This window comes from Heliangelus exortis, chromosome Z, assembly GCF_036169615.1.
Source record: "Heliangelus exortis chromosome Z, bHelExo1.hap1, whole genome shotgun sequence".
NCBI classification, from domain to species: domain Eukaryota; kingdom Metazoa; phylum Chordata; class Aves; order Apodiformes; family Trochilidae; genus Heliangelus; species Heliangelus exortis.
The window spans coordinates 39551809-39579659 of NC_092454.1; the positions used below are offsets into that span (position 1 = coordinate 39551809).

At 41.5% G+C, this 27851-nt stretch overlaps 2 protein-coding genes and 1 long non-coding RNA gene across 6 annotated transcripts in view; 2 read left to right on the plus strand and 1 right to left on the minus strand.

The window, feature by feature from the left end:
- Nucleotides 1-1533: 1533 nt before the first annotated feature.
- Nucleotides 1534-26436, minus strand: LOC139790331 (uncharacterized). Of its 2 annotated transcripts, none has more exons than XR_011723457.1 (3): nucleotides 16029-16252; nucleotides 13649-15807; nucleotides 1534-1548 (listed from the first exon to the last, which is right to left on the minus strand). It is a non-coding gene; the product is annotated as an uncharacterized lncRNA (long non-coding RNA). The 2 variants fall into 2 exon arrangements; XR_011723458.1 differs by lacking the exon at nucleotides 1534-1548 and adding an exon at nucleotides 26001-26436 and having other exon boundaries at nucleotides 15557-15807; nucleotides 16029-16415.
- Nucleotides 2876-13310, plus strand: FXN (frataxin). Its single transcript, XM_071732021.1, has 5 exons — nucleotides 2876-3051; nucleotides 4802-4884; nucleotides 5420-5540; nucleotides 8310-8407; nucleotides 11758-13310. The coding sequence occupies exons 1-5, from the start codon at nucleotides 2926-2928 to the stop codon at nucleotides 11909-11911; spliced, it is 582 nt and encodes a 193-aa protein (XP_071588122.1). The 5' UTR covers nucleotides 2876-2925; the 3' UTR covers nucleotides 11912-13310.
- Nucleotides 16395-27851, plus strand: part of TJP2 (tight junction protein 2) — a 62947-nt gene continuing 51490 nt past the window's right edge. Inside the window, exon 1 of one of the 3 annotated variants that reach the window (XM_071731986.1) lies at nucleotides 16395-16533. The gene's annotated coding sequence lies outside the window, so the exon portion shown is untranslated. Of the gene's footprint in view, nucleotides 16534-17607; nucleotides 17910-27851 lie in introns of those variants that run through there. The other 2 variants (XM_071731983.1, XM_071731984.1) reach the window with 2 other exon arrangements.

Sequence of the window (27851 nt, forward strand, 5' to 3'; positions counted from 1 at the left end):
GTGTGTAAACAAACATCATCTTTTACTACATCAAATGCTACATAAAAGAACAAGAATTCCTCAATTCTTCCAGCTGCTTTCCCTCCCCAGCAAGGTATGAAAAAGGAGTTTTTAACTTTACTAATGTATTCTGCAGTCTTCTAAAAATTATTTCTCCCTACAGGCCTTATCTCAGTATGTAGATCATTATAGCTGCAAAAATGTAAGCAGGTTCTTCTAGAAGTGATACAAATGTGGGCTGTCTTCAAGGAACTAGCAGCCTTTCCTCATAGGAGAAATGTTCTGGTCCCCTAATCATCTTTGTAGGCCTTTCCTGTACCCCCTCCAGCAGTTCCCTGTCCTTCTTGAACCGTGAGGCTCAGGACTGGACACAATAATCAAGATGCACCCTTACCAGGGCAAGAGTAGAAGGTGAGGATAACCTCCCTCAACCTACTTGCCACACTATTGATGCACCCCAGGATGCCATTGGCCTTCTTCACCACAAGGAGCCACATTGGTGGCTCATGGTCACGCTGTTTTCCACCCAACTCCCAGGTTTTTTTCCACAGAGCTGCTTTCCAGCAGGTCAGCCACCAATCTGTATTGGTGCATAGAGTTATTCCTCCCTAGGTGTAGTACCCTGCACTAGCTGTTGCTGAACTTTATAATGTTCCTCTCTGCCCAACTCTCCAGCCTGTCCAGATCACTCAGGATGGCAGTATGGCCCTCTGGTGTGTCAGCCACTCCTTCCAGTTTTGTATTATCAGCAAACTTGCTGGAGGTACATTCTGTCCCTTCATCTAAGTCACTGCTGAACACGTTGGACAAGATTGGACCCAGAGTACTGACTCCTGGGGAACCCTTGTGTGGTAGAAAATAATTTCAGCTTGAAAAAAAAAAAAAAGAAATAATCCAGGTTTTGGTGAGAAACCTGATGACTGATTCTATAAAGCATTGCAAGATGGCAGCTGCTTACTTGACGGAGTGAAATGAAATTTGCCTGTGTTTTGGTTTTTTAAGCTTTTTCATCAGAATAAATTCTTCTGTCCCATCTCTCATCTGGTAAGCCTATTTTATTTTCTCAGTTCAAGTAACAATAAAAGATGTCTAGCTGAGACTCTTAACATCCTCACACGTAATTAATATGATAACACCAGCATTTAAATAACTTGGTATTTGGCCAGTCGCCTACATAGACTCCTTTCTCTTCACTGTTTTTGATGCACATCATCAAAAGTTCTATCAAATATATTTAAGGTTTGATAAATTATGTGGGTTTTTTTTTTTGAGGAGCCATCCTCAATGGCTCAGGATAATGTTTTACCTACAGTAGTCAATGGATCAGAATGCCAGCTGCCACAGAAAATACTGCCCTAGAATGAGTCCCTGAGAGTGATGCTGTAGCCTGTAATATTGTACCTTTCCATGGACTCAGGTATTCACAAAGCCAAAACAGTTCCTCTACAAACCAGTGGCTGTCATCTGAAATGGTCCATATTAGCTACTTATACCAGTGCAGCTACAGGAACTGGTATCTCAGCAGCTTTTTTGAATGACTTGGTGCTGCTCCAGTTTTGAGGTGTGAATCTGCTGTCCAGTTGGCTTCCTGTAAAGTTTGAACCAGCCCTGGTCCTACATCTATTGCTCCCTCCATGTACTGCCAGTGTGTCTTGCGGTTTTTGTCTGATTTGTCAAAAAAGGGGCAATCCTTCTCTATTCCTGCTCAGGTCTGGAGAAGCTGTGGGTGCTGTAATTTTAAAATCTGCCAGAGAAAAGAGCAGGAACTGTAGGAGAGCACGACTACGGCAACTGGATTATAACCACACAGCTTAAGAGATGCTTGTGATTACAACACACTTTCAATTTCAGAGTATTTTGATTTGCAGGTCAGGATGAAACTGGGCTGCTGTCAGTACCTGTGGTGTGTAGGAACTGCCTGTAAGTACAATCACTAGTCCTTGTAAGGCAGAAATAAATTCCACATTTCTTTTGCCCTGCCTGGGCTTTTATTAAGCAGAGAAAGTAGGTGGGTAGCGTTGCTTGTCATTTCAGCCTTTCCAGACTCCAGATCCTTACAAACCTACCTGGCAAGACTGCTTTGCCGGAACAGGTACCCGCAGAGATTCAGCCCTGAACAATATTCCCGGGTCTGAGAACAGTGGCTGAGGTGAAGGTGCAGAACAGGCACACTTCGTGGTACCAACTGAGCATCACAGCCACTTGTCCTGTATGATGCCAGCCAGATCCGAGATCTCCTGAGTACGCCCAAGAGTCTGAACGGGTACGCCAGGACCCAGCACCTGTCCTTCCCTCTAGCACAGCCCTGCTGCACGGTGTTCGTGCTGGAAGAAGGACAGTCCAGCCCCCCCCTCTGCTGGGCTGATGGGGAAAATCCCGCGGCCTGGACGAAGGGACTAGAGAAAAAACACACAAAACCAAAACAAGCAAAAAAACCCCCCGAAAATACTAAATCAAAAAAAGAAACCCCAGACACCCTATCGTTCTCCCCCAGGGAAGCCCTCCGATGCTGCAGCCCCTCGCCGCCACGGGGCCGCCATCGCGGCTACGCTTCGACAAGAGCCGGGCGCCGGGGTCCTGCAGCCCGCCCCCTGGGTTTGTGGTGTCCCCAAACACCCCAACCCGCCAAGGCCGGGAGCGACCCGCCCCGCCGGACGATACGAGAGAACTGTGGCGGAGCTGCCCCGCGCCCTGCCCGACCCCAGTACCGGCCCTCTGCTCCCGCCCTGACACTCTGGATGGGCCGGGTCACCCCAGCAGCCACCCCGCTCCTTCGAGGCGGCGGGAGCCCCAGGACTGTCCGGCGCGGTGCTGGTCTCCGCTGCGCCGGCGGAGGGCGGTAGCGACCGGGCCTGCTCTCTGTCTCCGCCGCCACGGCCGCGGGCTGACTCCGCCCCGCCCGCTTCCGTAGCGAGCTGCGGCGGCATGTGGAGGCCGGGAGCGGGCGGTGCGGTGCGCGCCGTGCAGTGGGCGGCGGCGGCGGGGCTGTGGAACGGAGGCCCTGGGTGCGCCCCGCTGGCGGCGGCAGCCGCCGCCGGCCGCAGCGGGACGGTGAGCATGAGGCTGTCGGGCGGCGAGGCGCGGCCTACGCCGGCTGGAGACCGGAGGCGAAGCGGTGGCGCCGCCGCTACCCGGGAGCGGGATGGGCAGGCTCGGGCCGAGTTCCCCTTGCGGACAGACCCCGGGGGGCGGTGAGGGAAGGGCGGCCGGAGAGGTTCCCTCGTCCGGCGGCGGGCCTCTCGCCCGGCTCCCGGCTGGCTGTCGACCGCGAGGTGCCGCCGGGCACCCTCGCTCGACAGCGGAGCGCGTCCCCCCTGTTGGGTCGGGGCAAGGCCGCCTTGCTGCCCCGCCCCCGTACGGACGGCACTGAGGCTGCGGCCGGAGCGGGCGCGGCGGGGGCAGCCGTACTCTGCAGGGCCCGCCTCGGCCCTTCGCTTGTGGGGAGCCCAAAATCTCAGAATTGTTGTGCCGGGGGCCTCGGTAGTTCGCAGCCCTGTAGGAAGGGCAGCATGGAGGCGTGCGCAGCGTCCTCGCTGTGCTCGTAGAGCTGCTTGCTTGCGGTTTTCTGTCGCGGGGGGTGCGTGCTGGTCACCCTTGGCACTGGGTTGGGTGCCTTGAGGGGTGACACCAGCTGTGTGCTGGATCTGTGTTGGCGGCCTCGAACCATAAATGGAGAATGAGCACGGTAATGGAGCTACAGCTTCTGGGTCCCGCCAGAACTTGGAGATGTTTATGCTCTTTTCTCTTTATAGCCCAAGTCTGCATTAAAGAAATTATGAAGGGTGTAGTCAAAACTATGTAGGCATCAGTGTGTATTTTGACAACCTTTGTGATGATACAAGGCATTTACTGTTCTCTGGCCTTTACCTCTGTTTCATGGCTTTGGACTAACCGGTTTGTCTGTAATGCCTGAGGATCAATATCAGACCATGCAGAGAGAGATGGTTTTGTATTCTGTTCTGGTGTGTGCGTAGAAGAGGGGTTTAGTTCCTTTTAAAATGTCATGTGCTTTTCAGCTCCCTGCTGTCTTACTCTTCATCTAAAGTTATATAACTTCATAGCCCAGGTTAAAAAGAAAATGGCAAGCATGCTGTCTTGCCTTCTTGTTGGACAGCATAAGTGCTTCTACTGGTATGTTACACTAGGGGATCAGCTTTATCCATATTCATTTATTGCTTCCCCTCAAAGGCATTGTTCATTTTGCTTCCTTGTCTTACACTGTGAGCATGTTGAAACAGCTTTCCTGTAATTTTGATTTGTTTTTTAAAGCTGACTTTAAACAGAAGATAAATCAGAAGTGAGGCAGCTTGTTTTACAGGGGAGATCTGGAATGTGAAGTGTGATGTTAGCTCTTAGCTTTTGCAAGTGAAGGACATCCAGGGCTTCTATTTATTTCAGTTGAATATATTAGTTTCTTCTAACACAGGGACACAGGTTGTTGATAATGAAGCATCCGAATAGTAGATACTTGTGAAAATCTTTGGCCTAACCCAGTTGTCTGAAGTTGGTTAGTAGGCCTGTGTCAGAACAATAGAAAAGACAGTTCTTCTTTTCCCTATTCTTTGAATACAACTTTTTTTTCCATTACTTTGTAGAAGGAAAGGTTATTATCGATTGCCTCAATCATCCAAAGACTAAACCTGCATAATTCTTCCCATAATAACTCTGCGATACAGATTATGAGTATTTTACTTGGGAGGGATGGAAAGCTCTCGAAGGATCTATTTAATTTATGTCACAAATATGTGATTTATAATATTCATGTTTTAACTTTTAATTCCATTTTACTTGCTTTCAACAGCAATTACAATATGCGTCAGAGGTAAAGAGCAAGACTGTTCACTTCATGAATTTAAGAAATGCAGGAACTCTGAATGACCCAAGGTAAATTTTAATTATTTCCTAGAGGTGTCCACCTATACACTTGGTTGAAAGTTGCCATTGATATGGATGGAAAAATGTACGTGATTTAATTAATTTGGTTAATTAAGCTTATTTAGACTTTATTCTCACTAACTTCTAATTATTTAAACAGGATAACAAAAACAGTCTCATAAGGCTGTAAGCCTTAGGCAATGGCTACAGGGGTGCTTTGAGAATGTCTGAAGAGTGTAATTTTGTGTATTCATAAGCACACTTTAAATATCAGATCAGTATATCTAAGGAAGGAAGTATGTATTCCTCAGTTAGCAATCTCTGCTAGCAAAACTTCAAAATTTTACCTCCATCTATAAGCTGAATTGTTACGTGCATTACCTTAAGAAAAATTAATAATATCTTTATATGATCATTTAGTGGTTATGGTTTCCTCCAAGATCATGGTTTTGGTATGTTTTTGTTATTGGGAAAATACCAATACCAATTGCTTACCATCTTCCCTGTTTTTCCTCCTAATTATGGGATTGTATGTCATATGTAGCTCTTTAGATGAGACCACTTATGAAAAACTGGCTGAAGAAACACTGGACTCCTTGGCAGATTTCTTTGAGGACCTAACAGACAAGCCTTTTACCCCAGAAGATTATGATGTCTCCTTAGGGGTATGTTTTAAGCATTCTTTTATCACTGTGATAGATTTTTTTTATCATTATTATTTGAATGTGAATTTCAAATTAGTCACCCTAGTGCCAACACTTAAAATACAATGAGTTTTTGCAGATCTTTTGGTAAAATGTTCCTCTTTGTGCTGATTGGAGCTATTATTCTGCTAAAAAGTAACACACGCCGTTGTATGGTAGGATGATTTTAAATGTTTAGTGTATACGGAAAGGCATAATATAGAAGAATAAATGACCACAAGAGGAGACAGAAAACTGTTTCTCATTTCACAGTGGTCTATAATCTTTTATAAACATACCTAGACCTCTGACATCAGCAGTCCCTTCCCTCCCAGTGAATACCAGAACTGGCCTACATGGCATAGTAAATGCACATCAGATAAAAGTGGTTGGTGGAGCAGTTTCTTTGATTGTCCTGAATACCGAGAAGCAGCATTTCTCTTGAGCAGGTAGAGTGCATTCATTTTTCTGATGACTCATCCTGTGTTGAAGATAAGCAAAAAGAGGATGCAGTGCTTGCATAGGTGTTTGCAGACCCCAGAGCATACATGGGGAGAAGGCTGCAGGAACAGGATACACTGAGGGGCCACTAGCCTGCAACTGGGGCCTCTTGATAGCTCAGCCCCTAAAATTCTTTTGCACGAGTGACTGACTCGGATTAAAAATGCCCATTCTATTTGTATAGGGCATTTATTAGTTTTGTATACAATTGTGAAGTAGTTTGTCTGTTACAGACCCTCTGCCCCAGCGAGGATGAGAATGCAGTTTCTCCCTATGCTGCCATCTGCAACAAAAGCCTTTCTCTACTGCATTTTTTTTCTTTGAGGTCAAATAACTGCTTCTCCCTCTTCAAGTCTTATGACAAGGAGATTGCTGTCTGCTTCCACCGTCAGTTAAGGTTTTATGCCTAGGGACATGGAAGCCCATGGGTTGAGTTGGCACTGTGCAAAAGAATCCAAAACAAAACAAAAAACAAACAAAAACCTGAACCCCAAATCCTGTAGTTTTCGAACTTGCTCATGTCTAAATCATAATGTTCACTCTCTTTCTTAGAACTAGGATAAAAGTAGCATACTCTTAGTAAGATTCTGTTGTTGGTCTTAGCAGATACTATTTGTTGCTTTAAGTATGTAATGGGTGCTATAGCAATTTTTTTTTTCTGGTAAAAAGGGAAGATTGTTTAATTGTTACTCATCGATATGTTTTAGCATATCAGTGCCTGTTAGCCTGATTTAAAGAGTTTAGGACAAAATTGGCAAAGAGACTATAATTTACCTCTTTAGTATTCTCAAACACTTCATTATGTGAAGGTAATGAATCATCTTATGTCAGAATTTAATCTCCAGCCACTGTAGAGTGGGTTGTGTTTGACATTGATTGTCTGTGAGGCTCAAAAGAATTATTTTTATATCCACAATAGCTTTTAACAGACCATGTAGTAACGTAATAGTATGTTGTCATGTCTGTTAAAAGGTTAAATTAACGCCAAGTTTACCCAAGTTACTCCCAAACAAAGCTGGTGCTATAACAAGCCACAAGGTGGCGAACGTGAAAAAAATGTCTCCTGAGCCTGTGAATTGTTAGGGCCTTGATTTCTGCATGCACAGTAGTATTCCTTAAAATATGGAGGAAATATCTTGCATTTTAAGTTCTTAAAAACTCAGTTTGTATTTTCTAGTATTTCAGAAGTATTGCAAAACACATGGGAAAAATTTTTAAACACAGCATTGAAAATTAACCTTTATTTAATTGCAGTGACAGGGCAACAAACTGTTCAACAGCTGACACACAATGTAAGCAATAGGGTTTTTTCCAACTCTTTGGAAAACCTATTTACTCGGAGTGTTATTGTAGCATGCAGGACAACATCATCCTGAATACTTAATGTGGCACTAAACAGCACTTAGATGAATAGTGAAACCTTTATATTGCTCTTCAGGCCTAATTACCAATGTGCTCTTGGAGCTTTATCATGCTGTAGGCTGTGAGGTTATTTAAGAAACTGTGAATGAAATAGGTTTAACCCATTACCTGAATCATCAAACTATATTCTATAGGGACACTCTTTTTAATTATCGTAATTCAGATCATCTGTAGGTTATCTCTTGTCCTGGTAGTGTTGTCTTGTAAGGTTAGGACAGAAATGTTTTTGTCAGAGTTGTATTTGCTTCTCAAATGCACTTGTGAAAACATCAGCGAAATTTGAATCATGTTGTCTGTAAGAAATGTGACTCAGAAAGAAAGAATAAATGCTCACTAGGATAATGATCTAAAGCTGGCGTAACTAAAACAAACTACACAGAATGGAGTTTAGAATTCGAGCATTTTTGAGGTGTGATTCAGGATCCAGGCACTTGATCTGAATTATTTGAGAACTGATTGTGTTTATTCACTGAGAAATTGTTAAGAGTTTCAAATTAATCAAAATGAACGAGTAGCCCTTGGAAGATGGTAAGCCAAAGCTCAAGAGTATTATTTAAGGAGTGCCATTGTGAATGGTGCAAACACACTAAACCAAACTCTGATCAGAAAGTTAAAATTCTGGATCAGACTCGAAGATATGCAAATTAACCTGTGTATTGACTCAAGTTTTTTTGTACTTAACTGTCAGTATTCCAAGCTGTTATTTGCAAAATGGTTGGGAATATGATGGAGATGTATAAGTTTCTGTTTATCTACTGCAAATGATAACAATTCTTTTCAAGTAACAGGATGCAGATTCTTAATTTCTTACTTTCTTTGTGTTTTAAGAGTGGAGTTCTAACAGTTAAATTGGGTGGAGACATGGGAACATATGTAATCAATAAGCAAACACCAAACCGGCAGATTTGGCTGTCCTCACCCACAAGGTAAGTTGTGTGTAAGTTACGTAATGTCTGCAGACTGGGTGGAAATGTACTTCCCCTGCTTTACAGCCTGGAATGGACTATGTAATATCCTTTTCGTATGTGGCCCTTTTCCTCAGTATATTCTCAAAACATGATATAATCTGTATGTTCAATAATAATTTATAAACAGTGGTCTGAGGAACAGTGCAGTGTATCAACATGCCTAAATTAATCCTGGAAATGTGTAACACGGAATTTTCATACCCTGTTCTTGTACAAAGCCATTGCCTATAGGTGTATAGCCTATTCAGATTAAAAATAAACAGTGATGAGTGAAAAAAAAAAAACAGCCAACCAAACAACCAAAGCTTCTGCTGGAAAAAAGAGTGATGATGATGTTATGATCTAAACCTCTCTTTGTATTTGAACAGGGTGGCTCCTTCCCCTTTAAGCTTGTGGGATTTCCTGCTTTGTATGTTTATGTGCTCGTTGTTTTTGTCAAGCATCTGCACAGTACAGGAGCTTTGGGCCAGCTGTTCCCTCTGCCTTCTCTAATGCTGTGCTTTGATCCATTCCAGGTTTTCTGGTTGGTTTGAGCAGGGATGGCAGCCAGACATGTGGGAAAACGTTGTAGCTGCCGCCCCCGAAAATTTGTATTCTCTGCCACTGTCCCAGGGAAAGAACTAGGGGAGTTGGTCAGTGTTACTGGTGAAGAAACCAGCTCTATGGAATGTATGAGCATTCCCAGTAGCTACGCAGGCGTACCTCTTGAGCATTGTTCAGAAAGAATGTATTGATTGCAAAACAGGGAATGTTTTTGCAGTAATAGAATTCTGTAGTAGGGATTTTCTTGGGGAAATAAAAAAGCATAATGGAGTAATATTTTAAGATAAATTATTTTAATAGGCTTAAAATTTACATAAAGAATATTTTTATTTTAGTGTACTTGCGTACTGGCCAGTGCACAGCATACTAGATTAGTAGTTTTTCTTTACTAACTCTTCTCTTTTCCCAGTATCCTTTTATTAATTATATAATGTATTTAACATGTACATGACTTGCTAAGGCACAGGCCTGGCAAGCTAGCAAATTTTTTTATTTAGACTCATAAAGGCTGTGTGTTAGATTTTATTCATTCCATAGATTTGCAACAAGCATAATTTCTAGGCCTTGATTCTCCTTAAGAGGTCTATAGGACTTTTGTGTCACTGACACAAAGGTTTCATCTGTTTATGAGAGACAATGTTCAGGGAACTCCTGTCTATTTGGAGCCAACTGCAGCTAAGCTATGACAGACATGCTCCAGAGCATGGAATAATGAAAAAATATTAAACTAGTTTTGTTTGCATTTTGTTTGGTTGTTTCTGTTTCTTTTAATTGAATATACTGGTTTGTGGTTTTTTTTTAATACCATTAGAATTCTCTAATGGTATTTTTCATAATTTTTTATGAAAAATGATTCAACTACAGTGATTAAGTTTGTGCTTGCTTAACTGGTATTATGGTAAACTGTTACTTCCTGAAGTACAATGCTACATGTTCCCTCACTTCCGAAGTTGTGAAAAGCAGCTCCAGAAAAGACTCTGTGATCTGGAATGACATACTTCTTAAGTGCAATATACTAGGAAAGGAAAGAAGCAAAAGTTACTTCCACTGATTACTTGTATTTAGTGTTATAAATGTGAAATTCTACATAAATGTGGAATATTGAGATTTTGAGAACATATCCTGAAGGAGACAAATTCTTAAGATGTGAGAGAGATACATTTTCTTGAATTCTTTGACCTTGTGTTTGCTGTAGCGCATCTTTACACCAAAGTGTATTTAACCTTATGTTTGTAAAGCTTTACTTAGCTGATAACTTTTGAAAAAAGGGTGGGGTAATAGTTGCAGCTTGCCAGCAGCAGTTTCATGTATCTCCTCTGAAAAGCTTTACAATCTTACACTGCATCTCTTAGTGATACAGTGATGCTGTATTTTAATTCTTCTCTCTTTTTAAAAATATATGCAGCCCTTCAATGACAAATATATTTAGTTTATATTTAACTTCATAGGCATTTTGTAGAATTCACAAGATCCTTGATTAAGTTATTAATTGAAATTTGTAAAATGACAGTACAGCATTTTGGAGATCCAGGTAACTATGGAGGTGTAAGCTAGCAGGTGCTAACCGTATTACTGATGGTTACTAAGAAACATTTAAAAACAGTTCAAATAATTTACACATTTCTTGGTCCTTGTTGATTAAATGGTCTGTCTTAGCCTGGTTTTCATGAATGGCTGCATCCCATTCTGTCACTCTTTAGCTGCAGGACAGTATAGACGTATGCTTGCACTATGAAGGAAGGGAGAAATGCATACTAAAGTAATTGGAGCACATAATCTTGACTCCAAACAGTTACCAGCTCACACACAGGAAATGATATTTCAGTGAAAGTGACTTGGATCTGTCTTTTCATTTATGACTTCCCAAAGTTTGGTTAGTAGTTAAAAGTTCTTCGTTTGACTGCTGCAGGGAACTCAGAATATTCAAGATTCAGAGAAATGTTTATGGACAACCTGCAGATTGTTCCTGCGTATATTTAGAACAGTCTGTTTTCTAGCAGACCTTGTGCATGAGTTGTCTGAGTTCCAAGTCATTTTGTCCTGTGAGTTCAGGGATAAGACTGAAGGTTTATGTGTTTATCCCAGATGAACATTTCATTCCCTTCACTTAGTTTCTCCAGTTAACAGCAGTGAGCACCTTTCAGTCATTCTCCCATTTCACATGTGGAGAATCAGATGGATAGAAGGGTGTGGAATGGTTCAGATTGCTTTCTTGATTCTTGAATGTAGGCTTGAAAAATCAAGCCAACAACTGGACAGAGGAAAATTTTAAATTTTAAAGCATTTTACATCTAAGTTCCCCACATGCCAATGTATTTGCTTCCAGCTGGTAAATTATTTTGTTGCATCTAAAACCAAAGTGAGAGTGGTTGTCTGCTGCTGTGCTTAGAATACCTGCAGGTAACTGCTACAAAAACTAATCATAGCATTCATTCAGTGATACACAAATAACCCTCCTAATTCTTGTGTGCAAGAGAGTTACATGGGTGAGAGAAGAAGGAGGTAAGGGAAGAAATTGGGGAAATGATTGACAAAAAACCCAAGAAGGGAAGGTCTTTGTGTCCTCTGAAACTGGCTAATGTATATTGTCACCTTTCAGACTGTCCTGGCACTTCTGGCCTTTTCTGCTCCATTTCCCCAGACTGTCCACCAGCCCTTCTCCAGGCTCTGTTTCCTTTTCCTGGGCACTGTGTGAGATACATTATAGGTACGGGCTTCTAGTAGCTCCTGCAGTTACAGCGTGTGGTTTGTCTGGTTTTTTCTAGTGGACCCAAGCGGTACGACTGGACTGGACGGAACTGGGTGTATTCTCATGACAGAGTATCCCTTCATGAACTACTATCAAAAGAATTCTCAACAGCTTTAAAAACGAAATTGGATTTGTCCTGCTTAATATATTCTGGGAAAGAAGATACTTGATGATATTCTACCTCATGGAATTTTAATGACTTTAACCACAAGCCACGTCTTTCCTTCGTTTCTGAAGTACCTGAGCTTAATTCTGTTGTTTTTCTTGACTTCACTATGTTGTGCAACAGAAAAGAAAACCACATTTTTCTATAGTGCTCAGTCTTTGGGTTTCTGCTCAGTTTCTTTGGGTGCCACCGCTTGAATCTGTGTCCATGTAGTACAGGTTGTTAAAGTCTTCCTTCCCGTCCTTGCATTTCTTACTTTGCTACTGCAGAAGTGAGTCATGAATTTTTACTGCTGTAGTCTTGTTTGGACTAAGCCACCTGGAGTGCACAAGTGCTGAAATACTGTTAGTGAGACATTCACCCAAAAAAGAAGTGAATGCAAGTCAAACTGACTTAAGTTGTGGTACTGGGACTACATTGTTTAAAATCTGTGGCTATAGTGAGTGAATAACACATCAAAGTTGAATCAAACATGCTACTAACAAAATTACTCTGGCAGATGGAAACTTTTCTTGTTTAACGCAGTGTTAATAAGAATTCTCCTCTCAGTATTGCAGAACTTGCTTTCTCCAGATTCTAAATTGTAGGTCTTTCACATTAGGATATTTTGAGGTGACCTCTAAATTACTCTGGTCATAATCATCGTAGGAAACTGCAGATGCTTGTATGAGATGTTTAAGCCGTGCAGTATCTCTGCAAACACTTCATTCTATTACTGTGGATTTTTAGATGTTTTCTTCAGAGAGTGAAGCTACATAATTTATTGATTTTTTTAAAATGTTGGTTTAACTGAGCAAAATCAAGATGGCAGCAAAATTTGCACTGTTGGTTCTGATGCATGTCTTAAGTAAGTGGGCTTAGATTATATTTTTTCACCATGACATAGTAAGGCTTCCCTTAGTACTATGTTGATACACAAGCTTTAGCCTTTTTGCTTTTTTGAATTTAGTGTGATACTTAGGCTGATAAAGTTATTTTTTCACTCTGTCAAAAAATTAGAATGAAATAAAATCCAGATCTTAAACCAAAAACTTTCGAGCCATGAACTGGAAGAAGAACACTTTTGAACTGTTTTATTGTTACCACCATTGGTTTTTAACTGCCTCTAAAATAAATGCACAAAGTTGTTGACTTACTCCTGAGGAAATGGTTACACCATGCTCATACAAATTGTTCTATCAGCATATGAAAAGTTGTTCAATGCAAACTGCTTTTCTTCTTGGTTTCTCTGATGCTTGTGGTTAGTTTGGCATGATTGGCTAACTAGAATTTTTGCAGATGCAATTGATTTTGTCATTGAAAAACAATAGCTGTATAGCACTGTTGCCCAGGATTACCTCTAGTATGAACGTTGTTACCTACTATTTCCCTACCATTAAATGGATAGTAATATTTTACTGGAAGGAGTTGTTGGTTAATTGTGCACACTGGTAGCATGCTTTTTAATCAAAATTTCAAAATGATAAATTTTGAAATTGCCAACTCTGAAATTTTAACTATTTTGGATGAGATAAATACAATAACTGCCAGCTCCCATGAGTACAAGAGTATAAGCTCTGTGGGGTTTTTTGTTGATTTTTGTTTTGGTTTGTTTTTTTGAAAAGGAAAGCTAACATCAGGTTACCATTTTGAACATAGAACAATGTAAACAATTTATGGCATATGGCAAATGGTATTGTTCGGCTCAATCTCGTAATAGTCCAAAGAACTATTTAAACATGTATGTATAGAAGTTAATGACTTGATATTTGGATATCCTCATCCTGATCAAGTATAGCTTATATAATTATTTTCCTGATTTACTTTTCCAAAAATTATTTTCTTAAATAATTTGCATGCAACATGTTTGCTAGCATGCATCTCATTCATATTTGAAGACTCTTCATTACCTTACATCTCGTGCAAATATTTATACCTGAATAAAGTTGCACGTAGAATTCTTAATTCACTATGTAAAGATCTGATTTCAGGCTATGAAGATAAAGCTCAAGACTGTGAACAGGTATGTTGTTTTGAATTCTTTGTGGTTCTTAAAGTACTGGAAAGTTTTGGTTCAGGGTGGACTTTGACATGCCTTGCCCTTCATCCATAATGCTACTGCTATTTTTGCAAACAGTTTCCTGGTTTTAGGTAGCCAAGTAACAAGTGGATTTAATCTAACAAAGGTCAGCAAGTTAGGATGAGGTTTATATTGGTGTGCAAAATGAATCACGGGAAATGACTCATTTTTTAGCTCTAATATTTTCATCCAGTTGCAAGCAAGGGCAAGGACTGTGTTGCCAGCCATCATGCTAGCACAGAGGAGTCACAGGATGAGCTCTGATATCAGTGCCAGACTTTCAAACAAATCATCCATAGCCTTTTTTACTTCCCATAACTTGTCTGATTACGCAGATCGCACCGTGCTTACACACATGGCATCACACCAAGTAGTTTCTTTGTCCATCTCTCTGAAAACAAATAGCCAAAGGAACACTATGGTAGACACTGGGGGCAGTTAGTAAGTTGCATTACTGGCAGCAGAAGACAGGCGCTTCGTCTTCAGTGAAGGAAACAAAGTACTTCTTAAAGAGGAGTATTGACATTTGTAGCTGTGCTGGATAGTCAGCAGAGAATGTGGTTGTGTTGGGTTTTTTAAGGTGTATCAGTTTTCTCCAGTAGCTGATCACTTTCTGCAGGTAATGACTGTATTTTTCTGCTTCTGGCTGCAATGTGAAAGCCCTGGTATGTCTAACCTTGCCAGAATTCTTTATTACCTATGTGCCAGTGAGTTATTTGGAAGTACAGATTCATGAAGTTAAGCTTACAGCAAGTGCTCACAGTCTGTATTTGTTGTCAGAAGATACTACATGTTTTTGACAGGAATAACGTGCCTAAATGCTCCTATGGTTTTTGTCAGTTCGTTTTCCTTTCCATTTTTGATAATTCTTATGAAATACTACCTTTTCCCTGCAAGACTGATCCCATGTGATAAATTTTTCAAGCCTTATTTCCTTATATTCCCTAAGTCTTTTAGCCTCTTCATTAAATGCAGTGAAGTCCTGTCCTGAAGAAGTGGTAATGGAGTGAGGGACAGGGGATTCACAGTGAGGTTTGTGTTTAATTATTTTTAGCTTCTGGTTAATGGTTGAACTCAGTGATTGTACTAACCAGCTCTAGAATGTGTGGGAGTCCTAGGAAGGAAGGCAGAGGCTTGCCAAAATACCTGGAAGAGCATTCTAAATAGAAAAGAAAGCATGGGAGGGGCAAAAAGAAAAGGGCTATCAGGAAGAGATTAACTTTGCCCAACGGCTGATGTCATTGGCAGGGCACAGAGAGACTAGGGGCAGGCAGGCTGCATCATGTTGTGGCCCTTCAGGGGATGGTATTTTAAATTAACTGCACACCACTATTTATAATTGTAACCAATCAAACATGTTCTAGTCCATTTTGCTGCTGAGTTTTGGTTTTTTTTTTTTTAACTCCTGTTTAAAGGTAAGAAAAAGTTATTCAGTGTTACATTCCCTTCTGTCCTCAGCTGTCTTTTATGTAAATTGTACTGTCGACAGTCACAGAACAAATACAAGAATCCTGAACTGTGTCAAAGGAGATAACAGCAGAAACTGTTTCACTGGGGGAAGAATAAGGAGAGCTCTGACACATAGGAAAGTTTCTTTAAATGGTTACTCTTACGGAGTTCAAGTTATGGAAAACCAAACAAGTCTAGATAAGGACACAATAGATGTTTAAAGAAAGCCACATAGTGTTGTTACTGCCCTCTCCAATTTGCTGGATTGGTTTAAAATTTGTTTGTGTCATGGTAATTACACTAAGTGATCAGTACTACAGTGAGTAATTTTGTAAGCATTGCTAGTTTCCAGATGTAGGTTCTTGTGGCCATCAAAGGTCTCAGCTGTTCTACTAAAAAAACAAATAAAATAGCAATACATTAAATATTTCAACAGTATAGCATCTCTGCAGCATTTTATAACTGTTTACCAAGCCTCATAAGGCCACTATTAACAAAAGTAGGTTCAGGAAAATGAGAACATTTGGATCTAGAGCTAACAGATGACGTTTTTAAACATTCATTAAGGAAACAGACACCCAGCACAGTGTAAACCAAATAATCTGACACATACCTGGAAGTAGGACTGAATTTCCACTCCTCGTGCTATGAGTCTCCCTGGATGTGACATTGTGTTACATACTGATGCCTGTGCCTGTGTATGGCTGACAGAAAGTGTCACATTAGTGAGTAAGTCTGGGGTTTTTTTCTCAGTTTTGCTCTTGCGGCTTTTACACCACAAGAGTCACTTGAAGACTGCTGCATGCACACGCATGTTAATTATTAACTATGAATACAAGCAGTTTTTTTCATTGTGTCTGAATGCAGTTTCGTATTTGCAGTCAATGTAATAGGCTCTTTCGGTGCCTCCTTCCAAAGTCCAACACCTTCGTGATGAACAGCGTTTGCCTTTTTTATCTTAATTTCTGTACGTGGCATGCTGCACAAACATAGTCTGCACCTAACAAGGAAGAAACCAATCTTAATTAAAAACACCCTGGGAATCTAGAATATTTAGCATCTGTTGAAAAATCAGCATGTCCTTTCTCACCAGCAGTTAACAGCAAACCAGAAAACTTGTAAGTAGATATTGTTTCAAAGACCTGATACTGGGTGAGTATGGGGTTTAATTTTAGAGGGGCTTGCATTGGTCTTAAATACCCAAGAGAGCAGATAAGGAATTCCTGGTGACATTTAGTGCTTTACAATGTGGAAGAAACACGACTCCGAAGAATCCTGTCAGGGCTGTTGGCCTTGCCTTTCTCACTGGGGCTGCAGGACATCAGTGATGTCAGAAAGCTGATACTTGTGGAATGCCAGACTGAAGTGCAGTTCCCCTTTGGTAAATTGGGTTTCGGGAACAGCGTGGGTACAACTTGGAGAGTGACACTGCATATTCTGGCCTGGAAATGGGGCTGGTCTGCCTTCTGCTTATCTTGGATGTTTCAGCTATGAGTGATGATGTGAACACCCAGCTCCTCACAGCTGCCAGAGCACACCAATTAAGCGGTGGGAAGTTGGCCGTAGCTCTGCTGTGATAAAAGGCAGGAAAAAAAAGCAGATTGAGAAGCGTATGTGGAACGATGTGCCGTGGTTTTAAAAGCTTTATCAGCGGTCTCGCAGTTAAAAGAGTTTAGACGGGCAGTGATCCCAGGTTCTTAACAAATCCTTGATGTAAACGGGGGAAAAAAAAAAAAAAAACACACAACCGCGGGGCTCGGTGACGGTGCATCCCGGAGCAGCGGCAGATACAGGGTTCCTCCAGCCCCTCCCCAACACCGGCCTCGGGACCCCCTGCTGCCGATCGGCCCCACCGCGGGGGCAAAGCCGGGGACGGGGGCGGAGCCGGAGCAGGGGCCCCCTCCGAAGGGCGGTAAGGACTGAGAAAGGCTGGGGGCCGCGGCGGCCGGGGCGGCTCCTCCGCGGTGACTCAGCGGCGCGGAGCACCGGGATGCAACCGGTATTTCCTGTTCCCCCGCCCAGCGCCGCCTGTGTGTGAGCAGCGTCGGCCGGGGGAGCCGGGCGAAGTCACCCCTGGCCCGGGGCATTGGGGGCTGGGGGTTGGAGGGTGAAGGGTGAAGGGGGCTTTGTGGAGGGGGCCGCAGGTGGATCGGCTCCAGCAGCGGGGGGGGGAGCTGACTGCCCCTTGCCCCCTGTCCCGTCCGGCTGCCACCGCCCCTCCTCTCGCCACCTCCCCACCTGGGGGCGAGGCCGGCACCTGCGGCGGGAGTCCGCCCCAGCCCGGCCGCACCGCCCCCGCCCTGGCAGGAAATCGCCCCGACTCGGCGGGAGAGGCTACAGCGGAGCCGTAGCCACCCTCGGTCCCGCAGTCTGACTCGGCGCCGCCGTCGCAGCCCGCTCCGGGGCGGCGGGGCAGGGCTGAGGACAGAGTAGGGAGCGTTCGGCCGCCTCCCGGGACCGCCGCCACTCGGGGGCTACCACTGCGAGCAGGCAAGTAGCCCCGCGGGGGGCGGGATGGGCTACCCCGGGCTCCGCGCCTTCCCGCCGCTCCCCTCCGCTCCCCTCCGCTCGGGCAGGTGCGGCGCTCCGGCGCACTCCGCTCCCCTTCCAGGGGCCGCGCTGTGGAGAAAAGCTGCGTGACTTCTCCCTCCTTTGTGTGCTTTGTGGTTTTCTTCCCCCTCCCTCCGTCCTCCTTCTCCTCTCACCCCTTCGTTCCTCGGGCGCACTTTCGCCCCTTTGTCCGCGGGAGCTGAGAGGGGGCTCCATCCCGCCGCGGGACCCCCCCGGCCCGGCCCCGCTTCCTTCGAGCATTTGGGGAGCTCAAACAGCGGGGCTGGGGTCGGGGATCGGCTTTTCCCTAACTGGATTAAGCGGCTCTCGGTGACTTTTTCCGTGCTAAGGACTTTCTGGGAGAGTGCGATACTAACGTGGGAAGCGGGAGAGATGTCACCGATGAATCAGGGGTTTTGTTTACCCTGTTTTTTCCCCTTAGGAGGGGCGGGTGCCCCGGCAGGCGCACACCCCCGACGGCGGGGGTTTGGGCTGCCTTTGTTATACACAAAATTCCTGAAATCTTTATGTTGGCACATCCCGAGTGGATTCCAGCCGTGCCTTGGGCTTTGGCTAACTGGGTCAGGGGAAGTTTCAAGTTAACAGGGAACCGTGAAACAAAGGAACAGGCAGTCCCAGAAGCCGAGTGCTTGATTGCCCTGTGGAAGTGCCTTGGCACCGGCCTTGTTTGCCGTGCTGGAGCCCAGGTACATTAGATCTGCATCGAGGAGTGTCAAGGTTGATCTGCCAGTGGCACGCGCTTGCTTTATTAGACAGCTCTGCCCTTACTTTCCCCCTTCTTGAAGCCTGTTTTCTCAGAGTATTTTTACGAGATGAAACAGCACATGCTGTCCGAGTATACTTGTGTAAGAGTCATATACTTCGTTTTTCATTTTGGTTGTCTGAAAACCTTCAGAGCTCCAACGTTGCTTTCTAATAGTTGTTCATGGAATATCTGAATAATCTGCTCCCTAGCTTTGATTTATGAACTGGCATGGAACCCAACCGCTAGGACAGCGTTTGAAAGCTCTCAGGCCCAGAGCTGTGCTCCAGCAGAGGCCACCAAAGGCCGGCTTTGTTTCCACCTTTGGATATAATTATCAAGGTGGGATAGTTTGAAACAAATTAAAATTGCTTACCCTTTATTTTGCCCTGCTTTTTTTTTTTTTTTTTTTTTTTTTTTTTTTTTGTTCTAAAGGTTTAGGACTGTGGTTCAGAGAAAATAAAAATGTGCTATGACAGATAAAACTGCTTTGTTGTTTCTGAAGTGTTCATAGTCTAATGATCCATCTGTGAGCCCTTCAGAAGAATCACCCTTGTCAGAATCCATGAAGTCTGCATGTTAGGGATCAGGTACTGGAAAACATGAGAATTTTCCTGTGTAAATTGATGTTCATTGATAGATCATCAGACTGCTTGAAGAGGCTTGAAAATTCTCTGCATTTAGTAAGCCCTGTAGACATGGTCCGTAAGATTTACCCTTGTATTAACCTAGTGTTTATAGCTTGTTTCATCAGGCTTCTGAGGAAGCTTCTGGATGTATGTGACTCTGAGGTGAGTTTACTGTTATAATTACTTCCAGACTGTTATATGCAAACACCTTGTTATGCCCTAAACATTGCATTCAAGTAGTGTTAGTGAGTCTTCTTCCTTGTGCAAAAGGAAGTTACTGAGGATTGGAGAAACTGCATCTAATTGCGTTCTGTGTTGTCCTGTATCACAGTATCAGAAAGTGCTGTTGTGCTCAGTGCCTCTACAATGGGGCTTTGTGATAGTAAAGATGAGTATTGGGAAATATACAGTGGGGTTGGATCCTCTCAATACTTATCGTGAACTGTAATCTTAACAGGGCTCTTCAGAATGAAGCATCGATACTTTAAAAAAAGTCTGGTACTTTTTTGATTGCTTAATCCCCCCTTTCCTGGTTCAGTGTCTCGTAAGGACAACCAGGAAATCTTTGTTGATGGTTAAAATAATGTTTAGGCAGTGACATGGTTCACAAAATGAGATGTCTTGTACCTTTATAAAACGTAGATGCTTAAAAGCATCAGAAAGTTCCTGGATCATAGCCATCCCCATCTGGGAATGACCTAATATTCCAGGGCTACTTCAGAGCTTCATTTAATTTAAATTTAGATGCTAGCATTTGAGTGTGTTTAAACAATTACCAACATTGTCTGTCTCCAGAACTTCCTTGTAGGATAAAGGAAATCTCTTGTTACAAGACTGTTCTGTTTTAATTGCTGAAATAACAGTATTTACATTACCAAGGACAGTGTAACTTTTGTTATGCCTTGGCTGCATCAGTTTTATCCTGTTGTAGCATCCTTGGAACCAGTAATTCTAGTGTCAGGGGAAAGAAAGCACTGACCTGGAAGAACAGCTATAGTTTGTTGAGGTCAGTGATTTTCAAGTCTGTTGGTTTTGGTGTGGTGGGTTGGGTTTTTTTGTTTGTTTTTTTGGTTGGTTGGCTAGGTTTTTTTGTTGGGGTTTTGGTGTGTTGGTTTGGGGTTTTTTTTTTGTTTTTTTTTTTTCAAACAGGTATGAAAATTACTGAGGAAAAATTAATTTATTAAATCTGACAGTTGGTCCTTGATGTGAGCTGCATGAGGCCTGTGAACTTTAGAAGACTTGTCAGAAATGAGAAAATCAATGTGTAAAACAAACATTTATGGCCATAAGGATATAGGCCATAGGTTATAGGCCTTTCTTCTTATATATGGATCTTTGCATAGCGAGGAATGTTTGCAGATGGCTACATACAAAGGTTGCAGCACCAAAGTGAGTATGAGTGGTTTTGTATGGCACACTGAGTTTTGACATAGGCATACAAGTGAATGTCATCCTTCACAGTTAAAGGTTTAGTTCCGGTGCCATGACCAAGCATTCCAAGTTGTCTGGAAATTCCCAGAGAAGTACACAGGTTTAATTTCCACACAGATTTTTTTCCCAGATGCTTTTGTCAAAGTAGAGCTGTTCAGTCATCGGATGCTTTCACCAGTTATCTGAACCTATCCTTTTTGTCTAAAGAACAGCACTGTATTAGATACTTATGTCTGCTCCCTTGTAAAGTGTGCTTTTAAAGTGTGTTCCTAGAGCCCTTGGAGCTTCTTTTACAGTACTAGGGTTATCCCTGTCCCTCTTCAGAAAGTAATTAATTTTTTTCCTGAATAGGTGAAGTGTAATTTAGAACTGACTGCAACTTTGTTCTTTTTTAACCAAATGAAGCCTGCATTTACCAGTAGAGGGCTGATATTGTTTTTTACTCAAATGTTGTATAACTAACACAGGTACTGACCGCAGTATGAGAATTAAACCACTTCATGTGGTGGCAAAAACCACTCCGAGTCATTTGACAACTTAAAAACAACCGAAGAATTAACAGGTTTAGCTATTTTGTTATAGCTGGGTTTTGTTTTCTTTCAAAAAGCAATCATCTTTCAAAAAGACTTAAAAGTTCATGTTGCTAGAGAATACTGTAGATTTCTGTTTCAAAGGAGAATGCAGACTGAGGCAATTCCTTTCTGTGCAGCATTAAGTGGCCCTGGCAGTTGTGAATATTTTTAGGATGTTTACGATCCAAACCTAGTGATCTGTGGGAGCTCTGGTCTGGTATCTTGTGCAGCATCTACCCTGGTGTGTATTCATCAGCTGCAGGCTTTGTTTTTAGGAAACATAAGCTACCCAGTTCTTCCTGAATTTAGGTCAGCATTGTCACTCTGCATCTGATTACTGGAACCTCAGAAAACTATGGTTCCTAATCAAGGATGAAAAATACACTTATTAGTACTATATGTTCAAACATATGAAAATGACAGACAAAAATGTTTTGTGATACAATAGTAGGGTCAGTAAAGTGTGTACAAGGATAAACATAAATCCCCTTTTGTCCTGATTTTTACCAGTGCCTTCTCCCTTTCCATGCTGTTGTCTTCGATTCTGTTTTGCACCAGCAATCCAGGACCACTTTTCAGAAATTTTTCTTTCTTAAAGGTACGCAGTTTATCTTGGATGTGGTCTATATACTAATGAAATGTCAGATTTAGCATGTCTAGTTATGTGTGGGTATGCTTTTATTAAGCTAAGCATGGGAGCAGATATTTTGGGCCACTTTGGATTTTTCCTCAGGGAGGCTCTAAAACACTTTTCCCAAGAGTGTTTTGCTGTCATTACTCTGTCAAACCAATTCTTTAACATCAGCCTGCATTATACTGATAAACTGAACCTGGACTCAACAATGTTCAGCTTCATTTATACCAAGGGTTCATGGATTTGCTCAAACAAAAAATTGTTATTTGCTTTGCCCCCTTAAGAATTTTGTTTAATCTTTTGGGTTTGTTGGTTTTTTTTATTTTGTTTTGGAGAAAAAACGTAAATCAAGTCACTGTTAGCAGCAAGGCTGTATGTAGTCTGGTTTCCTCTCTCAATTTTAATATCTGCTTCATTATACAGCTTGCTTAATAGCCAGAGGATTTGACTGCTGGTGTCTCTATCCTCCTTAGCACAACTTGGTATAAGCTGGTTCCGAGAATCTCCCAGAACATATGGACTGTTTAGCCAAGTGACAACCCCCCAGAAGGGGCAAAAAGCAATAGCAGTCTGTGAAACTGTGTGAAGGAAGCTGTGAAAGGAGAAACCCTCATGCCCTTAATCTGATCTTTGATGTTCCTTTGCATCATGATTGTTTCTACAGATTAATCTTTACATATGCATTGATTATTACTCAAGCTATTTCTTAGCTATATGGCCCAAACAAAACACATACATGTTTTGGAAGTTAGCAATTGTCTGTCATATTTATACATGTCACCTGAGATTAAGTATGTAGGAAGAGACCTTTGCTTCTTTGTGCTCCTCATGAGAGAATTCTTTGGTCTGCAGGTGTCACAGAGACTTTTGTTGAGAGACAAAAAAAAAATAGAATTTTTCATCCTTCCAAAGGTGGAAAACAGTTTGTGGCTAGTTAGGCAATGGTTGTCTCTTTTGTAGTAGTGTCTGAAGTGACTGAAGATGTGATCATGCTTCTGTCATCTGTTTTTACATCTAATTAAGGGAGTATGACTGTTTCAATCTGCCAAGGATTAGAACAAAAAGGAAGCTTTTGCTTTGATCTCATAAATGTTTGTTTCACGTATAAAAAAAGCTCCTGTCATTCTTTCCCCATTCCAGGAAATGTGTGGTATTTTTCAAACCATCCACTGTAACCTGAGTCTACTTTTTTTACGGGGTGAATGAAAAGATGCAAACTTTATAACTGCTTTTGCAAAAGCCATCTGTAGAATTTTAGCCAGATTGAAATCACTGCCCCATGACTGAAACTTGCTTTTGCCCTCTGCTTCAGCTGAGGCAGCATGACAAAGTCTAGAGGACTTTGACACAGATAAAGAAAAGCTGAGAGTTTTCATCGAGTTCTAGTTCCTTCTAGCCAGTATGGCTTGGTATGGTACAAGTACTCCAGGCCTTTTGGTGCATTGCCACAGTTTTTAACCTTTTCAATAATTAATGTGAGAGATCCTCAGGTTAGCAGAGAAGGGAAATATAGGGAATAAGCAAAGGATCTTTTAGCTGTACTCTGAGATAGTTTCTTGCTGTTATCTTTTTGGATACAGCTGAGAAACATGAGTTCCTGATGTCGACACAGATATTTTTCTTAACAGCTTAATTCTAAATTGTGTTTGTTCACTCATGTGTTCCCAGTTAGGAAGATTGCACAGTGTTCTTTCCAATAAAACTTGGTGTTCATTCTTCCTGAAAAAAATGCAGAGCCAGAAAGGGAGTGGATGGTAACTCCCCAGCAGGAAATAGTGGATGAAGGTATGTTTTAGACCTTTTGTTTTCCCTGAAAACCGTCCTTCACTAACAATGGATGTACTAGCAGCTTGGAATTTCTGTTCTCAAATAAAGTTGGAGGAAGCTAACTGTGAGTCAGTCTTATTCCCCCTAGATATCCGGAGATTTAATGAACCACATAGTTAAAAGCAGCACTTGGGAGTAATCTGTGCTTATTGTGTGAGCTTGGCTTCTCTGTGTACAGGGAGAGTGGCAGAGAACCTATTTTGAGTAGAATTACTTGGGTTTGCCCAAAGAGACAAAAGATGGACCAGAGCTGCGTCAAATGTTTTTTTCAGACTGCACAGGACTGGCTTTGTACAGTACTGTCGGGAAGTTTCTGTGAGAACTGTTTCTTAGGTCTACAAAGGGGAAAATCTGGGGTTAAGAAAATGTTAAGTGGAGGACCCAAAGAAGTACCAAAATGTCACATGAGAAATCACAGTAATACTGATGCTGCTAACAAAACTGACTGAGGCAAGACTGAGTTTTATCAAAATGTTTCTGCATTTAAGTAAAACTGAATATTGTTATGGACTACTGCAGTCAGAAGGTTCGGAAAAGTTGGGAGTCAATAAACTTCCCTCTTCTTTCCGGATCTTTTCCTAGTCAGCACGTTGTCCAAAACAGTGGGTTCCACCCCTCTGTGTGCGATAAGTTGATGGAGAATTGAGGTGTTTGGTTTAATTACCAATTCTGTGCAGCAAAGGGAGTCAGATGCTATTCCACAAAGCTAGTTCAGCTTCCTGAAATATAAGGGTTACTTTTATACTCAGACACATGTAAAATTATCTTATCTCTTATTATTTTCTGTCATTTGAATATATGATCAGTTCTTCGCTTTCATTTAAAGTGACAGTGCTTAAAATTTTCACTATTCAGGCTCAGAGAGGAGGGGGCTTTTTGTTAGCAGGGGTCCCTCTAACCTATAAGTGGGTATTTCAGTGTGCTAATAGGACATTAACATACTAATGGTATGTTAATCTTATTAGTCCAATTACTACTGGTGTTTTCTACCTAGAGCTTGAGGCTATAACCAAGATAAGTGGTGGGGAGTACTACTTCCACCCCTTTCAACTGTGCTGCAGGCTTACATCTCAGGGACAGGTTATTGAGTACCTGGGATGGGTTTTTTCCCTATTTTTAACTATTCCATTGTTACATAAGCTCTGCTCTTATTCTGCATGTGTCCTTGTTCTCTTCTATATGATTTTTCTCCATAATTTTACTTATTTCAATTAACAGCTGACATCAAGTACTGCCTTTCCAATACTCCTGACAAAGCTATCAGAAGTCAGGATGCATGCAGGTTTAATGATGTTAACTGTACTTCCAGCCTTCTAGTAGTACTTTGCTTTCTTAAGCTTCTTAATACTTTCTATACAGATGTTTAAAGTTGTAGTGAAGACCTGGGGTTGTAATTCTTTGGTTAATTTAATTTCTGTGGTTTGATATATTAATTTTCTGAATACATCACAAATTTTCAGACTGCAGATTCCTTACATATCATACAACTAGGTAGGTGAAAACTAAATTTTTGCCTCCAATAGCTGTTTGCAGTTGTACGTCCCAAATCTAAGAGATCCTTGATTTTATTTTGCTCTTCTAAGATCAGACTTATGGATTACTGTTTAGTAATAACTTGAATACACTAGAACAGCGCACGTGTGCTAACATAACCTATACATCATAACCTGAACATTAACACCAAATATGAGTAACAAAGGATTGTAAATAATACAAGACCTGGCAATGTTCATACAAATCTTTTTGTTATCACCTGAATGTTTTACAGTATAAGTAATGAAAGCTTGTGTACTTCATCTTAGCAGTTTCTAAATATTTAGCATGCAGTACAAAGTCATTACAACAGAAATATAGGTATGCCTATTAATATTAAGGAATAATTAAAATGCTCAGAGGGAGAAGACTTCAGTCTTCCTGTCCCATCTGTTATTTTTACATTTTTACATATGCCACTGCGTAAGTAGCTAATATTTGTATAGTTTATATAACCATATATAAAGCATTCATATCTTAGTATCTAAGTAGCATTACAACATTTTTTTAGCTAGTCTTTTTGCAATCTCTTATAACAACAATTTGACAGTGCTGCAGCATTTCCAAACTGTCTTTGTTACTTCAGCATGTGTGTCTGTCTCCACCTTTGTAGTTAGTGCCCAAGATATTCGATATGCTCACTTACCTCATGGCTACAGCAATTTTGACATGGAAAGTGTCTTCTGGCATTGTGTGAGGCTCATTTGAATGACTCGTGGGTATCATAATAGGAGTCTTCAGCTTGCTTAATTCCATACAAGTCATTTAAGGAAAAGTTTCTCCATACCTTTTCTGAACAGATCAGTTAACTCCCTTGCAACATTTCCGGTGTATAGAGCTTTCTGGTGCTGAGTAGAAAAGCTGAAAGAAAAACCGGTTTTGTTTTTCATGGTGTTTGAAACAGCCTCAAGTTTTCTGTGCAGATCTCTTCTGCTGCCTGGGTGGATTTGACAGAGCTACCTAGTGCTCCATTAGTACTTGGAAGATTATAGACAGCAGAGATTTAGCAAAGGATTAGTCAATTGCAGAGTATGTATTATCCGACCAAGCTTAGAACCATGATTGTCTCTTCAATCAATTATATTAGTGTCTTATTCAAAGATCAAATTATGTAACAGTGACGTTTCCGTGGAATCTGGTGGGAGTTTTTATTCAGTTTCCCTCTCCTGCTAACTCTCCAAGCCTGGCAGAGGGGAAAAAGCACTGGTTTTATGCTTTAACTCACAGCATGTTTTGAAAAGCAGCAGATCAGATAAGTGAGGAGGCATGGCTTCAGCCGCAGTGTCTGCATTCGGATGACAACTCAGTGTGGTGGAACTCTTGTGAGAGGCAGAATGAGGTACAAGAAATACATAACTATTTTAGAAGCAGCAGTAGGCATTACACCCCTTAACAAGAGGGAGCTGCTTCCTGAGGGTAGACATGCAAATCTTTGGCAACATCCAGGGTAAGTGTTAAAAAGCAATCAGTGAGTAACTGTGGTGAAAAATGTGCGCTCACTTTGAATCATGCAATTTTAAAACTTGTTGTTAGAAAAGGAGAATTCATAAAACAATAGATTTTTTTTTTTTTTCCTTCCTTCAAAATGATGTATCTTCTGTGGTTGTATTTAAACTTTGTGGTTTCATTAGAGACACCTGTGTTCTTCTTGTCCTTAGCTAGCCAGTAAGTAGAAGGTGTTACTTATGAATCAGGAGTTTGCTGAAGAACAATAAGGGTAAACAACTATATATTCTTCAGAATGGAAGTTTAAATGATTGATTTGTGTCTGCTGTTTGCTACTAAGTTAATGTGTGTGAGTTCTCCCTCCCCCCATTTAAAAATATGCATATTTTAGTTTATCCATGGGAGAACTAGTATCTTCCAAAAGTGTAAAAGAAAAACACTTTTCTCTATGTGTGACTTTTCTTCTCTGCTAGGAAGCATGAGTTCATCATTCTTAAGAATCCTGCTGTTCTGAAGGAAAATTTAGTTACTGAAAAAGGAGTCAGTTAAATCTATTAATGTTAAAAATGTGAAATACTGAGCATTTCAGGTTTTTACAAGCAATCCAGAGTGCTTTCTTGTACCACACAGTTTGAGTATTAGGCTTCAGGAAATTCTTTCTTTTAATAATTGTTCCCGTCAAACATGGTGTGTGTGGAAGTGGATTTGCTGTTCTCTTCCACCTTCCCCTCTGAGTAGCATCAATTGGTGTCTTCACAGCCCTTCTAGTCTCTCTGAATTTTCTTTTACATTGGAATGCTGTCATCCTGTTTTAGACATTGCAAAGGAGTGAAAAAGATGAGAGGCTTTTGTTGAAGAGCAATTAATATGTTTGTGCTAGTTGGGAGTAGTTTTGTATACACGCGACTTCAAAGAAAAGCTTGCAGTAAACCCATGACAGTTTGGCTATGACAGAATTAAGATTTATCTTGTAATTTTCCCACAAGAGTGCTTCCTCTAATAGTGGTAGCTACAGTAAAAGCAATTAGAATACAGTGCACCATGCAATTTT

What these genes read in the sequence shown, in the direction of transcription:
- FXN (XM_071732021.1), top strand. Translation starts at nt 2,926, where the DNA reads ATGTGGAGGCCGGGAGCGGGCGGTGCGGTGCGCGCCGTGCAGTGGGCG. An exon ending in CCGCCGGCCGCAGCGGGACG is followed by an intron (nt 3,052 to 4,801) that starts GTGAGCATGAGG and finishes TGCTTTCAACAG; the next exon opens with CAATTACAATATGCGTCAGA. An exon ending in GGAACTCTGAATGACCCAAG is followed by an intron (nt 4,885 to 5,419) that starts GTAAATTTTAAT and finishes TGTCATATGTAG; the next exon opens with CTCTTTAGATGAGACCACTT.